This window comes from Diuraphis noxia, unplaced genomic scaffold (genome assembly GCF_037042655.1).
Source record: "Diuraphis noxia isolate RWA-SAM2 unplaced genomic scaffold, SU_Dnox_SAM2 contig0001, whole genome shotgun sequence".
Taxonomy (NCBI): Eukaryota; Metazoa; Arthropoda; class Insecta; order Hemiptera; family Aphididae; genus Diuraphis; species Diuraphis noxia.
This window is the reverse complement of record NW_028301711.1, coordinates 103923948-103941724: the sequence shown is the minus strand read 5'-3', so window position 1 is coordinate 103941724 and position 17777 is coordinate 103923948. Positions and strand designations below refer to the sequence as shown.

The 17777-nt window shown below is 29.6% G+C and overlaps 2 protein-coding genes across 4 annotated transcripts in view; one reads left to right on the top strand and one right to left on the bottom strand.

Annotated features, from left to right (window-relative positions):
- LOC107163193 (Calcium/calmodulin-dependent protein kinase I) overlaps window positions 1-17777 on the bottom strand; it is a 396057-nt gene that overhangs the window by 326361 nt on the left and 51919 nt on the right. The window lies entirely within an intron of this gene.
- Window positions 9387-11605, top strand: LOC107163194 (beta carbonic anhydrase 1-like). Its single transcript, XM_089216442.1, has 2 exons — window positions 9387-9525; window positions 10481-11605. Exon 2 carries the CDS (start codon window positions 10663-10665, stop codon window positions 11428-11430), a length of 768 nt encoding a protein of 255 aa, XP_089072568.1. The 5' UTR covers window positions 9387-9525; window positions 10481-10662; the 3' UTR covers window positions 11431-11605.

The window sequence follows — 17777 nt, the reverse complement described above, 5'->3', positions numbered from 1 at the left end:
TACTACAGTAATTTTAATACGAAATACTTGCAGACATTCTTGTCATATTTTCGCACCGTTATTTAAACCTAACCTATTACATTGGTGTAAATAATATACATAACACAAACATATCATTCAATAAAATAAATCAATTCAGATAACATTTTATCAATTTATAATAACTGTTTATTTACGCGACTGTGATCGTGTTCTTTGCAATCATACTCGTATTTTTAATGTTATTTAAATGAAAAAAAAAAATTTTAAAAACACAACAGAAAAATCCAATTACAGTAATGGCACGGACGGCGTACGCCTACATAAGGCTGTAAACATTTTCAAATCTCACTTCGTCGGATGACTCGTGTTGTCATCGCGATGGTAGCCGATTATCATTATACCTACCTATTCTATACTATATTTATATTTTAAATTAATATTATTGTTCAACACTGTTGCAGCGATTCGAATAATTACCAAAAGACTACAGGAGTTGTATACGCGGGTACCTGCAATAATATAAATACCTACGTATTAAGTTTCATCGAAAAAAAAAACGATAGATTGTAATAAATTTTAACACAACAATAATGATGAGTAGCCCGCGCACGCTCAACCGCGACCTGCAGAGACCTCGGCGACGCGTCCGGTGTCTAGTCCGAGGCATGAATATTATATAGGTATTCGTCGATTTCGTCGATTTCGTGTTTAGACCTCCTTCGCCACCGTCACATAATATATTATTTGTCACGACGACAAGAATATCAAAAACAAAATAACGCGATCGTCGTGTCACGATTATATGTAGGTATATGTGAATCCATCGTGCACTGCGACCGTCATCATCGACCAGCGGATATATTATATAACGCGTATTATACAATAAAATTGGCAACTGTCATGAATGAATGACATTGAAAAAAATATTTTGTGTACAATTGCACGCACAAAATGATATAATAATTTTACGAGCCACGTGATGAAGGAACTGGAAAACGTTCGTTAGTATAATATCAACCCCCTTCTTCAAAACCGTTGTGATATGATTATCCCAATCTATGCTGTGGGAATGCATTAGGTAGCAACTGTTCTTGGCCGGATATATGATGGATTAAATTCTCCATCGGTCACAATATTATTGTCAACAATAATAATATAAGAAAAATTACTAATTCTCCTCCATATATATCGAACCTCACCCTTTACGACGATCTCCGTTTAAAAAAAAGTTCAATAAAGAGCAAAGTGTTTCTATAAGCGTATTCATGATCGTCTTTTAACTCACAAGAATCTTTTAAATTCATGAGTTATCCTCCAACGTAATCCCTGATAGTCCTTCACAATGTTGTCGACGTTTAAAAAGAAAATGGTTATATAACTTAACAAAGTAAATAACTAAGAAATAGAAAATAGAATAAAATAAATAAATAACATTTATTCATAGATAATAAAGAAATGGATGGGCCATCCCTATACCTTATACACGGAGCGTTCTGTGATCGAAGAGAACTTATGTTACCACAGTGGTTAGATAGTGGTTGCCGGGTAGCAAAATTTTAAAGCGTGACGTCTCGGCGCGCGAAATTTTAAAATAAGTCAGCCCATTAATATTACCATTCGACTATCAACAATCAGATAGGGCATAGAACCATATATAATTAATAATTTTTAATAATGACAATAATATTGATATAATAAAGTAATAATTATTCGGTATAAATACAAATTAATATAAAATGGGTGATCTGCTATAGGGCACTATGTCAAAAACTTATAATAATATCACAGAATAGAATCTATTCAATAGATAAATAAATATGATATAACTAATATTAATAATGATATTTTCAATTTTGTTATTGTCAATCATAGACTTAGGTTAAGTCTAGCATGAGGTCTATGTTGTCATTTTGTCAATAAATAATAATAAAGTACATAACAAATAAGAATTTATTAAATTTATTTGCCATGATAAAGTATACTCGTAAACATAGGTTAAATAATAGGTTAATGAATAAGTTTAGTTACATTAAAATTAAAATTAAAAATCACATAAAAACATATTAAAGTTATTGGTTTTGAAATAAAACAAGTGTTGTGTATTTATACCTAATTTTTATGGTATCATTTTTATTTTTTAATTCGTGATACATTCGTATATCTAAATATTTGAAGATACTTAAATTCGTCAATTGGTCCCTGTGAGTATCTAAAATGGATATGTTTTCGCTGCAATCGTTTTTATTAAAATATATGTTTAATTGATGCAAATTAGTACATCATTTTTAGTTGTAATTCACAATATTATAACTTAAGAGTTAAAACTTTAATTATTTGATTTCTCTATTTAAGACAAGATACGAATATAGTAATATAATGATTTATTATTATTTAATATTTATGGTGATAAACTGATAAAGCCTATGATACCAATATTCAGTAACCTGCAGTGCTACATTTTGTAACCATATTATTGGTAACTTAAGTTCTCTTCCGTCACAGATGAGAACAATAGCATGGCCCATCCATTTATTTTTTATCTATGCATTTATTAGCAAGTGTTACTACTGGGTGGCTTCTTCAAACAAGTTTTTATTATCTTTGTTAATTTCAGCCCATATTCTTATTTTACCCTAGGTACAGATTGTATGTCGTTTATAAATAACAAATAATATGATTATCATATAAGAGAGAAGCCATATTATTTTTTTAGTTTCTAGTAAGACAAACATTTTGTTTCTATCACAGCCGAAACCCCCGAGAACACACGATTCCTGACAAGGGCCGGTGCAGGTTGTTTTATCGTAGGAAATTACAAGGAATTCCTAAATTATATTATATTTCAAATTTTTTTTTTTTTTAATAACATATTATTACACTGTTTTAAGTTTTGTTATATGTTATATGTTATATGTTATATAATATGACATATTATAAAACATAAAAACATGAGTTAAGTCCCTCGTCGAATTTTCTATGATAAAACAATATGTGAGTATTGTCCGGTGCACGATAAATAAACCATCATATACAAGTATACATGTGACCTTATTAAGCCATGCCGAATTGCCATTTCATCGATACGTAGGCACATATTTAAAGCCCATTTAACCATAATAATATAATCACTTCATATTATTATAATATTACCTGATTTTTAATATATTTTCCACGCCATCATTTAAAGTAGTTAACAACAATAATGATAAAAATGTGGCATATTATTATATTGTCTGTATCGTAATACGCATCTCGCATTGAAGATATAATTATACGGGTTTTTAATTGACAAAATTATTTTAAGGTTAAGAATAATATTTCAACGTGTGATAATAATGACCGAGCAATAATTGTTTCAGGTGAACTTTAATTAACGCGTTTATGCAAATTTTTAGTAATTATTATAATATTATGCTCGACCATTAGCTGTCGCATAAAATTATTGAACTGGATCAGTTCTAGTATTTTATACAAATTGACCTTAGGCATTATTATACATACCTAATAATAATTTATAAATGTAATATTTTACCTCAAAACTTTTTTTTTCGAGTTATAATCATAAATAGTGCAGCACCTACCTATACCATAATAATAATAATTCATTTTAATGCATTTGCAAGGTTGTTATGTAATGTTCGTCTTATTTTAGATATTAAAATTTTTTATTATACTCGTATATATGCTAAAACAGTGGACTGTTTTTTAAGAATTTTTTTTGTCTTAGACACGCATATAATAATGAAGAACCATTAATGCTCATAAGTTATTTTTACATATGTCGATGGTGATTTATACTTTTACAAAAGCCTTTTCATTCACTATTGTATTTACTCTATTTTTGAGAAATAAACAAGAAAATAATATTGAACAATTAAAAATTGATTAGATTACAATGTTTCGTAGGTGAAATTATCAATATTAAAAAAAAAAAATACCTAATTACAATAAAAGCTTATAAAATAAAATTGAACAATCTTTATTTGTACTGTTTTTCATCACTGTGACCATCTATCTCTCAAAAAATCTCTAGTCGTAGTTATGTTAACCATCGTGATAATAATTCCTATGTACTCCACTGTGTGAAAAACCGGGGCATAGGTACGTACCTTATTATAATAACATGTTATTACCCGTTGACGTGACAAAAATTGACAAATTCGTACAAGCGATATTTAAGACGCTATTACCACGCCGTTGCATGCTCGAAAATGTAAGCTTTCATCATACAATATCATTGGATTTATTGGCTTTTAAAGTAAACTTAACGGCTACCGACGATAGTATAGAATACAATATTGTTGTATTTCTAAAGACCATCGAAATCTCAAAACGTTTTTTCCAGCATAACCGTACAAATCAGATTTATAGAAGATTGCCCACTCAAGTTAGATCTACTGCTATTATTATACAGAGAGATCAAAAAGTTTGGAAACCGTCTAATGACTAATTAGAACTGATAAAAGCAATATTATGATAAAATTGATGAGGTATTGAAATATTTTACATAATAAATGTGCAACAGTGTGTGTTATTTATTATTGCTTAATATATAGGTATAAAAACATGCAAACTGTATAATTAAAGTTTTTCCAATTTTTTTGAACACATTGTTTACCTATATATATATGGTCAATAATGCAAAATTATACTTCAGTTGTTATACATTGTAATTGACAACCGTTGTATTAATATAATACGTGCCCCTAACAATCTATATCGTACATCAAAATTATTATTATTATTATTATAATTTTTTTTTTTTTTTTGGAAGTTTAACTACTTAATTCAGTCGAAATGATTGACAAAAAAAAATGGAAACTATTGAAACGATTCAATAGAAAGGTAGATAGGTACACGTTAATTCGTTATAATAACCATCAGTAACCAGCTACATTTTACGAGGTAACACAATATTTTTTTGACATCAATATGTCTAATAAACTGATTGGCACACGATAATATTTTTATGGTATTGTAAATATTAGAGTTATAATCAGTATAATCACGTTCTGCTTGATATAAAATATTCGAATACTCGGTAGACTTATTATGATATACTAATTACTAACCAGACCTAGCAGCAAGTTATGGACGACCAGTAGACTCCATAAATAGGTAGGATACCTACAACTTATTAGCTTTAAGTCGGACGAGAAATAATTATCTACACTGGCCGCAGCTATTAGAATCATTGACTAATTAAGTATACTGGTAACCTGCTGAAAGGCCATAAATTTACAAATAGTTAGATTGTATAAGTCACGTGGCATATTTAAGGACCACTCTGTCTTGCAGTGGAGGTGATACAAACTTAAGTTTTACTTATAAGACGACTCGATGGTACAGCAAATTGTTAAGAAGATGGTGTTTTTTAATGAATTTAATTGAAATTTTTTTAATTCTTATAAAAGTTAGTTTCCTAGTTGCACTTTCAACAAATCAAAAATTATATTAAATTTGGATTTTAATAAATTTGTTAATTAGTAACAAACTGCATAATATTTTGTTGAATATTATACGAATTTTAATTTATATACCCATACGACATTTTCAAAAAAGAAATTATCTGTTTGACTATTATTAACAGGAAATATAATAATGTTACGATTCTGATGTCAAAAACATAAATACCTACTGCAGTGCTTCAAAATTCTAAAAATAAGCATAATTTTCCATAAATTTACAAAAGCGGGATAAGCCTGCTGAAACCTGGCACCTTGTACCTATTACCTATAATATGTTTATGTGTACCTATAAATATAATATGACTGCGCACCCGGTAATCGGTATCTATGTACGACACGTATTAATTACCCATACATTATTATTATTACTGTCTACGTATAAAATATATAGTTTTATTTCAATCGCACGCCAGATTGAATTCAGACGACCTTGGCCCGATTGAACGAGAGATTTTTTTGTTTTCGGCATAACATAATACCGGCTATATAATAATTTGTATACGTCGCATAGGTAATATAAATATAACTATAGAACATATTATTATATATGCGTCGAGTATGTAGTGCTAGTCTATCCCAACCATTTCGGACGTCGACCGTGCCTAATTATCTAACACAAAACAAAAAAAAAAAAAACGCTGGTCGTTAAAACAATATTAACTATATGTAGGTATAGTGTTATTATAATATCATTGGAAAGTATATGATGACGTTAAGACTGTTTATACAGGCAACAGGTGTATGCGTATATTGTATTACCTACAATAATATTTTATTCATCACAATAATTATTATTATGAGGTTAAATTTTATAATAGATTGTTATTATTATTATTATTCGTATTTATAGTAGCTATAATAATATAATAATATATTACATACATTATTTAAAATACCCACATAACTATGCTGCAGCGCTTATCTGCACATGGCCGATTTTACCTCGGTCCGACGGACATAGTTATATATTATGTCAAAAACAAATTAAAAATAATAATAATAATTAAGAAGACTATAACGAATGATGAACCTATATAATTGATTAAACATTTTTTTTCCGACGTTTTATTTATTTGTTTACATTTCTACATATCAATGAATGTACAAAAAAAAATACCATTCTACTATAGCATAGATGGCAATTTAATTTGTACACATAGGTACTCTGTATATATTATTCGTGTAAAATTATATTATGTTTATGCACTCGCTGTAATATATACATAACAAGTAGGTTACTTCTACCTATATTGGCTATATTATAATATTATACACATTTTAAGAGTTTCAAGTATAGGCAATGGGTAGGTATATATAGTGTATACTTAACCTTCATATACGATGTACCTACGTGTTTGCATGTAAAAACACTCTTTTAGATGTATATATTACATATCAATATGTTATGAGTTTAACGTCGATAACTTATTTGCGATACGAAAAAAAATGGGTATGTGGATGTCGCTCTGCAGTACAGTGTAGGTTATAAGTGTGGGTTACTGTAATAGATGGTATTAAATTTGAATTCAATGATGTAATATCATTGTATACGAAAAACGATTCTGAGTGGAGACGGTTTATCAGTCTTGGATATGTTATACTATATTAATTATATTGTTATAATTAAAAAAAAAAAATATGTCGTCCGTAACTATTTAATATTATAAAATCGTGAAATCGTACGTTTTTCTCTTTTAACCGCTTTTATTTCGAGTACCGTTTCGTAAATCGAAAAATAACTTCTCTAAAGTACCATCTCAAGAACATTACCTTTCAGAAAAGATGCTACACTTGATACTTTTGAGCAATTTTGGAGGGAGAAAAAGTGTTTACAGAATAAAAAATAAAAATAAATAGAAATAAACATCATTGTAGAACCAATACATTCCTCGTTCCGTTCAGAATCTAAAATAAATAAATAATAACAATAACAATGATAATAATAAATCCATTTTTATTTTTTAGATATTCTAAAGTAAAAAAATAATGCATTGTTAGCCGTTGGGCCTTGACTGAAAATTTCGTTTCGATGATCATTTATGTATAGAAACAAGTGCAAATCGATTTAATAAGACTCATAGATGGAAAAATTAATGTTATAATTAAATCGTTTGTAATACGCATTGTGATTGAAACTTGAAACACATAAAACACAAACTATAATAAACTATATTTATAATTATTATTATTTTTTACGAACATAATAGACACGTCATGATAATAATGTACAAAGCATTATAATGATGAGTTTTCTGAAAAATCGTTTGACTTATAGTCTGTGCATACGTATCAGCCTTTTATCGTAATAATATTGATAATAATTTAGTACAGCGATCGTTGAAATTAAAACCATGCGTTTAAAAATAAACTCTACCACGTAAGATCGTCGTTTAAAAAATACGAGTTATCAATTATTATTGACATACGTAGGTACTACAAAGTACAAATAAAATAGTGTTTTTTTATCGAATGTTATCTAACCGCCTCGAGCGCACATTACAATTATTAAGCAGCAGTGTAACTGTGGAGCAGCCGCTAATATAATATCATAATGATACGTATAATACAGTTGTCAAATTTCGAGTGCGCTTTATGCAATAAAACTGAAGAAAAAAACTGAACATAAAAATTCACTGCCAGAAACTAAAACGCACCGCCAACGTTCATTTTATGTTTGGTAATTTTCTGTGTATACATTCTCGACGGCAATTAATTATACTGTCCGACGTGTAATCAGGTGTGATCCACTTTCGTTTAATTTATTTTACCTAGAAGTAATAAATTAAAATCGAAATAATTGCATCCGCCAGAGCATTAAAAGCGCCACATAAATATAAACGCCTAATGGAAGCATATTATAGGTATTATAGGTAGGTAGTACTAGGCACTATATAATATAGTTGTGGCAGAAAAAAATAACAAATCGATTAAAAATCTTAAACATAATTTTTAAAAACGTTTCGCGATCGCGTCCGAAATGAAAAGTTTGCTAGAGTAGTTAAGGCATGTTTTAAAATATTTTAGAACACGCACAATGCACATTGAACTTCTTCTCTGAATCATGTCGTTATTATTATATCGACGAAAAACCCGTTAAACATTACATTTTAAGTACGTTCGATCCATAGTGCGCATTTTGATAAAAAAAACTATTTAAAAAATAATAGAATAAAAAATCAGTAAAAAATCTATAGATATAATTATTATCGCTCATTAAAACAACTATTTTCTTCGTCGAATCATCATATGTGCCTAAGTACGCAAGAATGGCAAACGGCAAAAAATTTAATTATACATTTGTAAAAAATACCGATATAATCCCTAATAATTCTGACAATTTTTCCAAAATTTTATCAAAAATAGGTAATCGCTTTCAATAAAATATTTGCTAAAGGATCTTTAGCATTGGTAGTTTTTGAACAAGTTGTGTCTTAAATTGGAGCGTTGGTCCAAACAAATTTCTTTGCATACCTATAGCGCGATTACATAAAACCAATAGACTTAATAATAATTATCAACAATATTAATGTTAAATATATCACTGTTAAACCCATTTCACAAAATAATATGTACCTTGTAATATATAATATAAATATAATAGATAAATAAGAAAATACAATACAATATTAATATTTGTTTAATAGATTACAAGTTACTCACATTAATATTGTTATTGGGTTCAATAGTGACAAGTAACGTTAATGGTTTGATATTAGTTAATTAGATATTGATCACAGTAATAATAATATAAAATAAAAATTTTTACACGTATTTGTATCTAAAATAATAGTAATCGCTTAAAACTAATTGAAGCACAGTGGTATAAGAAGTGCCTAAATAAAATAGAAATCGATCAGTTCTCAAACCAATAGTGTTACTGTAGCTTAACTATAGCTCCGTCTAAACATTGGTTATCTTTACTAATGCAATCATTATTGTTCATCAGCTTTATTATTTATTAATATAAACTATTATTTATCAACTATTTCACTGATTTCTTATCTTACGTCGTTACTCAATTCGTCTTTCATTCTATGGATTCACTGCACAAGAGCAACGCTCACTCCAAGTTCAAGTAAGTAATTATATTTTCATATAAATTATATTTTATCATGAATATCTCTTATATAGAAAAATTTAGTTTTCTAAACCTATGTCATATTAAATAAATGTTTAATACAAACTTGGGTAGTATTCCGAATAATTTACATCAAACAGAGTATTCTTAAGAATTTTTAAACAATTTTGTTTGAAAGATTACTGAAAATGATTTAGAACATTGTTTTAAAGCATTTTATACCTGTAAAAAATAAAAAATACCTCTTAATTATTTTGGGTATTTTATTTCCTAATGTTATCCAGAATAGTATTATTTATTACAATACAAAACACATTTTAAATCAACCACTTATCTTACTATTTCATGTATATGGTATTTTTATTTCTTAGTGGCACCTACGTGGTTACGTATAGAAATATCCTAAAAACTAATTTTTGGTCTATGACTTAGCAAAAAATAAAATAAAAAGCCTTAGACACGTTGAGCTAATATTTGTGCTTAGAGTGTTGTATTATTGAATAGGTAATAATAATAAATAAATAAATAAATTGTAATTAATTAAAAGAGGTAACTTTTTTTTTTTAGAATTTATAAACTTCATGACGTGTCTTATAATAATCATATAATAAGTAAAGAAAAAATGAGCCTAAAAAAACAAATTCAAAATACCTAATTTTTTATAAATGTTAGAATATTTATTCCAAATATTTTCATAAAGTCTTTTATTCGTGTCAATTACTTTAAAAATCATATAAGTTTTGGATATCAATTAAAAAACTTGTATAAAATCTGACCTCTTACCCGCAGCTATTCACATAGTACACAAAACATATACAGTTTCAAACCAATAATCGATTATAAGAATTTCAGTCGAAATACCAATAGCTATGATATATTATTATTAATTTAGCTCTTATGTAATAACATATAAACTATATTATATAATAACGTGGTGATTAATTTATGTCAGATACCAGCCAGTTTCCTTCATGTTTTGATTCATTACGAAGCAACAAGCGGCCGCCGATCAAACTTTTCAAAAGCAACTCGGTAGCAGCCGTGCTTGTGAAATTTGCGGTGGTCAAAGTCAGAGTTGGGCAGAACTAGCGAGGGGAGACCGAAGATTGACCGACCGCGGGCTGACGGTCGGATATGGATCGGATATTTCGGGGCATAATGAAATACAGACGGACAAACAGGGTGAAGATGGTCGAGCAATTCATCCAGGTGAAAAACCGGCCGGAACCAAAAGCGTTGTTTTTCACTTGTATGGACAGCCGTATGCTACCTGCCAGATTTACCGATTCCAACGTCGGCGACATGTTTATCGTCCGAAACGCCGGAAACTTAGTTCCGCATTCACGGCATTTCCAAGACGAGTACACTTCTTGCGAACCGGCCGCCTTGGAACTGGGGTGTGTGCACAACGACGTTAGGCACGTAATCGTTTGTGGGCATTCCGACTGCAAAGCAATGAACTTGTTGCACCTGCTCCGGGAAACGGAATATAGTAACATCGCCAACCGCCGGATGTCACCACTCCGATCCTGGCTCTGCTCACACGCGATGTCGTCCTTGGAAAAGTACCAACAACTCGAGGTAGCTGGTTTTCACGCACCGCTTATTTTCCAGGCCGAGACTCCCTTGCGCCGGATTAGCGCTTACATAGATCCGGATGACAAGCTTTCCGTCACCGATAAGTTGTCGCAGGTCAACACCCTACAGCAAATCCAAAACATTGCCAGCTACGATTTCCTCAAGAAACGCCTAGAAGCGTACGACCTGCACATACACGCTCTTTGGTTCGACATATATACTGGCGAAATACACTACTTTAGCAGGCAAAACAAACAATTCGTAGAAATAAACGAAAAAAACGTCAACAGACTAGTGGAAGAGGTCTCCAAGTACTATTGTTAAGACAAATTGCGATTCAGATGACATCCACCCATCCATCCATCACCCCACGCTCACTCACGCAGAGCTCAACTCGGTGCTTAATATTAAGTGAGACTATTCTAGGTATAAAACGACTGTCGAATATATTGTGTACCTTTGCCGTTTTATTGTACATTAAAACTAAACATAACATACATGTCATTAACATCACCACAAGAAATTTAAAAATATTAGATTTTACCTTTGGAATATCAGATGAAAAAAGGTAAATAAAATAAAATGTAAGATGCTTATCAAAAAATAAAAATACAACAAAGATAATTAACATAATAACCAGTGATAGCCAGAAATGTTCACAATAAGCTAATAATATACAACTCACAATAAATATTAGATGTAGGTTTACAGTCCATAAAATCAATTATCATAATTTACCATTACACTTTAACAATTATAACATCCCAAGGAATATATTATCACAACGAGGTAGTTCCTTTATGTTCGACACCAGTTAGTATTCAACAAATTTTTATTAATTATAACATAGTGAAACGAAATTCGGAAATTCCTATAAAGATCAATCTAAATCTAATATGTTCAAAGAAAGCACAAGGTGATAAAAAAAAATGATTATGCAAAAAAATAAGCTTCATGTTAAGATACGACTTCCATCATATATTCCATAAAAAACTCTAAGTACTTATTCATTTAAATCCTTAGTTTTTCAATCTATACCCTCTTGTCCTAGATAAAATACCTAGATCCTAGATAAAATAGTTTAGGGACCTTTTAACCTTATTATTATAAAGAAATATATTCAGTACTCTGATGTATTTCATACTATTAATATTATTATTATTTATTATTATTAATAGGTAGGTACATATATTTTCTTCAGCTGCTAAGTTAATCAATTCAATCCATTTTATGTTATTAAAATTATGGCATTCGTAACATTTAGTTATTGTAATATTTATTTAAATATTTTTTATTTATTTGTTAAAACTGTACAGTTCAAAACTCGATAATACTATGATCATAGCACACACATAGTATATCATTAAGAACCTTCTATTATTACCTACTTAACTAATTATTAAAAAAAAAAATGTTTCACAAAAGAATATTGTGTTTGAACAAGAAAGTGGGGGGTCATATTGTGTTATAATGCAGCATATTATTGTAAAAATATTTGTTACAAAATAAAAGTTGAGCTTATTTTATTATTAAGCTAATACGTTCCGGCGCACTACCACTCGGAACCTAAAGAGCAAAAAAAAAAAACATTTTTTTACGTAAATACCGTAAAGGCTTTGTTTTTAACTAAAATGCAAAATTTTCCAAAAGTCAAATAATAATCACGCTCACTGTGTACCTAAACAACGCGTTATGATGTAAATACGTATCATAATATGATATTATATTATGGCAGAGCGAATGCTGTGTAATAAGTAAGCATTGCAAATTATAATGATTATACGTTTTTATTTTGTTCTCGCTCGGTGGAGAAATATCTACATAATTTACGGAAGCTACACACACACACACAAGGCCGACCGGCAGCGTAAAACTTCGATGTCGATTACGAGTTTACGATTCGTAAGCTCGCCTCCTTTGAAAGGTTGACAGGGCCTTTCTATAAACTTACATACAACACAACAAGGTTCGTACATTTAAATATTTAAATTTTGAATTCATTTCGCACGCACAAAAAAAATATCAGCAAGCTTGTCGTGATACTGTGGTATATATAATATATTATACCCGCGAATAAATGTACCATCACAAATCTAATTATTTTTCCACGCTCCGCAGATGAATTCACAATTTAAACATTTCGAAAAAAAAAAAACTTTGAGTACATTTGTGGAACGAGACTCGGGCATATTAACTGTGTGAAATGTAACGACAATATATTTTGTATATAGCTGTCTCATATATATATACATAATATGTAATACGACCATTATTATATACAAGTGGGGCAAGTGGGCACGTGTCGACTCATATTTGTTCGACCGAGCTGACTGCTACTTAACTACAGCATATTTCTCTTTCTCTCTCTCTCTCACTCTCCAACTGTCTCTGATTTTCGTCACATCGGTATTATACGAGTATAATAACTCAGGTTTTATCGAACAGCTTAATATTATTCCGTTACTTGTATAAAATAGTCAGTGGCAACAGCGGATGAGGTTATTTATCTGCAGAGCCCGATTTAAGCTGTAAAGTCCATTCGATTCACATTTCATCCTCTTTAATCAAATATAATCCAAAACTATATTGAAATGTTGGTCCTATTTATGCCCTGTGGCTGGTAGTGTTGGTACGTATAACACAAACAATTGTAAACCTAATAAAATGCATCTGGTTATAACGGATAAAAACAAACCAAATTTAATTTAAATATTTGTGCAATTTTTCTTATAATAATATTTATTGTACATTGCATATACTTAGAATAACCTTAAACATTAATCTAACTATTGTTCCTAGCTCTAAATCACAAACGTGTATACACAATACACACAATCACTCGCCTCGGACGACAAGTATTATATATTTCAAAAATATATTTTTCATAAATTAACCGATAAATTGTATTATAGGGGTAAGTATACATAATATGTGTCTAATGTCTAAGGCAGAGGTACCCAACCCACGGCCCGCGATTGTATTCTGTGTGGCCCGTTAAAAAATGTTAAATCGAACAATATATTCTAAATAAAGTATTATAGTAATATGTATTTATTCTATAATAGTAGGTAATGATAATAATAAAATTAAAAAAATACATAATTTGGTGGCCCGCTCAAAAATGATTACTTACTAAACTGACACGCTGAACAAAAATGGTTGGGCATCACTGATCTAAGGGGTGAGTTTCAGTTCTCATACCGCACACACACCTAGGATCTCCCTGGAAGGTCAGCTCACCCCCCCCACTAAGATTATTCAGATGGCGGACGGTACCGACGGTGATTATTTGTCATGTGTACCTACGCCTAATAATATACAATTTTTGATGTTGTTCGATCGCAGTAAAATATTTCAACACTAAACTACTATATCTGCAGGAGTTCTCAAACCTATTTTACTGACTGGGTATTTTATCTTTTAAAACATTTCACGGCACACACATAGAACAAAATCCATGTTATTTTTCGACGATACAAACATGTCAATACCTATTTATTCTGCGCATAAATCAAAAACATAAATAATCATCAGCATATCAGCGAGTGACTTTTGAATTTTAAATTTTATCACTCAAGCTGACACAAACTACATAACATAATAAGACAACAATTAAACTGCACAATTGAAGAATTTCACGGCACAACAGTTGGGAATCCCTGAGCTACACATTATAATATTGCAAAGTCACTTATATATTATGGAATCAACGTCAATTCGTTATGCATCGATGTGTGTGGGTAAAGGTAGACACCTTCAATAAGTCGATGAAAAACAAAAGTGACTTATCGGGTTAAAATTAGCATAATATATAACTTTCACTTGTCCCGATGTCCCACGGCCGCGACAAATATTTTATTCAACCGAGACTCGCAGCAATTAATCATAAAACAGTATAGGTAGGTAAGTACTTTTTTTCATCAATTTCGTCAAAATTGCACCTACTCGATAAATTACGTATGTTGTGTACATAGCTGCGTCAGATTGGACTGAACAACAACTGTGCAATTGAAAGCAATGCAGTACCCATGCCGTAAAGTTTTTTTTTTTTAATTTATGTTTTCCATAGTATGCCACCCGCCCACAATAAATCACACTAAACCTAAACTTTTGTTAGGTTTAATAACTGCCAATATATAATGCACACCTGTGGTTTTGCAAAAAAAAAAAAATCATTACGTCTTTTATAAATTTATTATTGTTTGCGACAAACGACAATGATGTATAAATACGTATGTCTGGTTACAGCTGACAATAACAATATCCCGATACCTACACATTTGTCTGATACTACCGTTATAATACCGCGGTATACGTACCAATACCGTTTATTAAAGTTTAGCGTATTGTACATTATTCTTCTTTATATCGTGTCCGGAATAAGATACGAAGATATGTATTATTTATATACCTATATTTTCGGTACGATATGATTAAACGTTATAAAACTTAAATATTTCACAATTTACATAATATTTCCATCAGTTAAAGTATTGCAGATTTGCGTAGGTAAAGTAGGTACCAATAATATATAGATAATTAATAAAGTGTGTTTATTTAAATTCCTATCTCATGACACTATTTGAATACTTAAGTATTTTAAATGCTCTGCACGGCAATTATCACAATGATTTCAATTCTTTATTTTGCATGTGTTACAAAAGAACCTCAAATCAGTAGTCACCACATAACAGATATAATTATATGTTTGGTATATACCTAGTCGAAATTACCAAAAGTGTAAATCACATTGAAAAAGCGGGTAAGTCATGTATGTCGCTCTGCTGTACAGTAGGTTACAAGTGGGTTACTGTAATGGATGGAATTAAATTTGAATCCAATTATATCATTGTATACAAAAAACGATTCTGAGCGAAGACGGTTTATCTGTCTAGGATATATTATAGATTATTAAAAATTTTCAAATCTTAGATTTAAAAATAAAAATTTTTATGAATTTCTAGTTTGAAATAATTTGCGAATTTTCGTGATTTTTACATATTATTATGTTGTCAAAATTCAAACTTTGAATGCTTGTAAAAAAAAAATTGTGAATATGTATTTCTTTTATTTTTCAACTTCTATTGTAAAAATATGTTAGGAGCCTTGTATTAAATTTTCAAATCTTAGAATTAAAAAGAAAAACTTTTATGAATTTCTATCTAAGATAATTTGAACATTGCCGTAATTTTTACGTATTTAGTCAAAATTTGAACTTTAAATGCTTATAAAAAAAAATCGTGCCTACGAATTTTTAATATTTTTTAACTTCTATTGTTACAATGTGTTAGAAGCCTTGTATTAAATTTTCAAGCTTTTCTACCGAACAAATAAATTTTTATCGATATTTATAGAAAAAAAAACTAAAAAAGTTGAAAAATTAAAATGTCAGTAAACAGCTCAAAACAAATCTAAATATTTTGAAAATTTTATCAAATATATAAAACGCCTATATAAACATTCAGTCAAAATTTCAAGTATCTGCGGTAATTTGTTTTAGAGTTACACCAAAATAAGGAAATCGCTTAAAGTGAAAATCCAATGTTGTAAAAATTTAAATTTCAAATGCTCATAAAAATTTAATTTGAATTTCAGGTGGAATTTTTATTTGTGATAAAGATTGAAAAACTTGTAAGGAATCTTGTATTAAATTTTTAAATCTTAGATTTAAAAAGAAAATTTTTTATGAATTTCTAGCCAAAAATAATTTGTGAATTTTCGTGATTTTTACGTATTTTGTCAAAATTCAAACTTTGAATGCTTATAAAAAAAAATTGTGACTATGAATTTCTTTTATTTTTCAACTGCTATTGTAACAATATGTTAAGAGCCTTGTATTAAATTTTCAAGCTTTTCTGCCTAACAAATAAATTTTTATCGATATTAATTTAAAAAAAACTAATAATGATCGAAAATTTGAAATGCCTATGAATAGTTCAACTTAAGTCGAAATTTTTTGAAAATTGCATGGTGGATAGAATATACTTATATAAACATTAGCTGAAAATTGAATGTATCTATGGTCATTTGTTTTAAAGTTACATCAAAAACCAAAATCGATTTTGTCGAAAAATGAGTGTGCGTAAAATTTCCTGTTTTTCCCTTAATTTTTAGTTTGTTTTTCTCAATTATTTAGAAAAGTATTAAGAATTTTTTACTTTTGACCCCCCAAAGTACCAACTAGATTCACTTTCTGATCGAACGAAGTACTGAAGTCAAAAATCGAAGCATTTTTACTGCCCCAAAACGTGATGACAGACACAAAAAAAAAAAAAAAAACACACATCATGGTAAAATCAATACATTCATCGCTCCGCTCAGAATCTAAAACGAAATTGTCAAAAATGTCGTTATTGCCGCCAATGCACCGTATTTATACCAAACACAATAATGAAGAATCCGGTATTCTCAATAACACACTCGTACCGGTTTGAGTATTTATATATACCGACAATTAAATAGAATTCCGTTAGCTCTAACATAGGAATTAGAGCAACAGGTTTTCAATCAACAGTGGAGTTGCTGAAATATTATCGTTTTCCAAAAAATGCTCATCACGATACCGAATTTTAAAAATACGCAAAAAACTTGCAAACTGCAACGTTAATGGCATTCGATGATAACGGTAAATATTATCTACATCTGCGTTGTACGATAATATAATATGAAAA

Bases quoted from the DNA above. Each gene is read 5' to 3' on its own strand.
- LOC107163194 (XM_089216442.1), top strand. From the start codon at position 10,663: ATGGATCGGATATTTCGGGGCATAATGAAATACAGACGGACAAACAGG.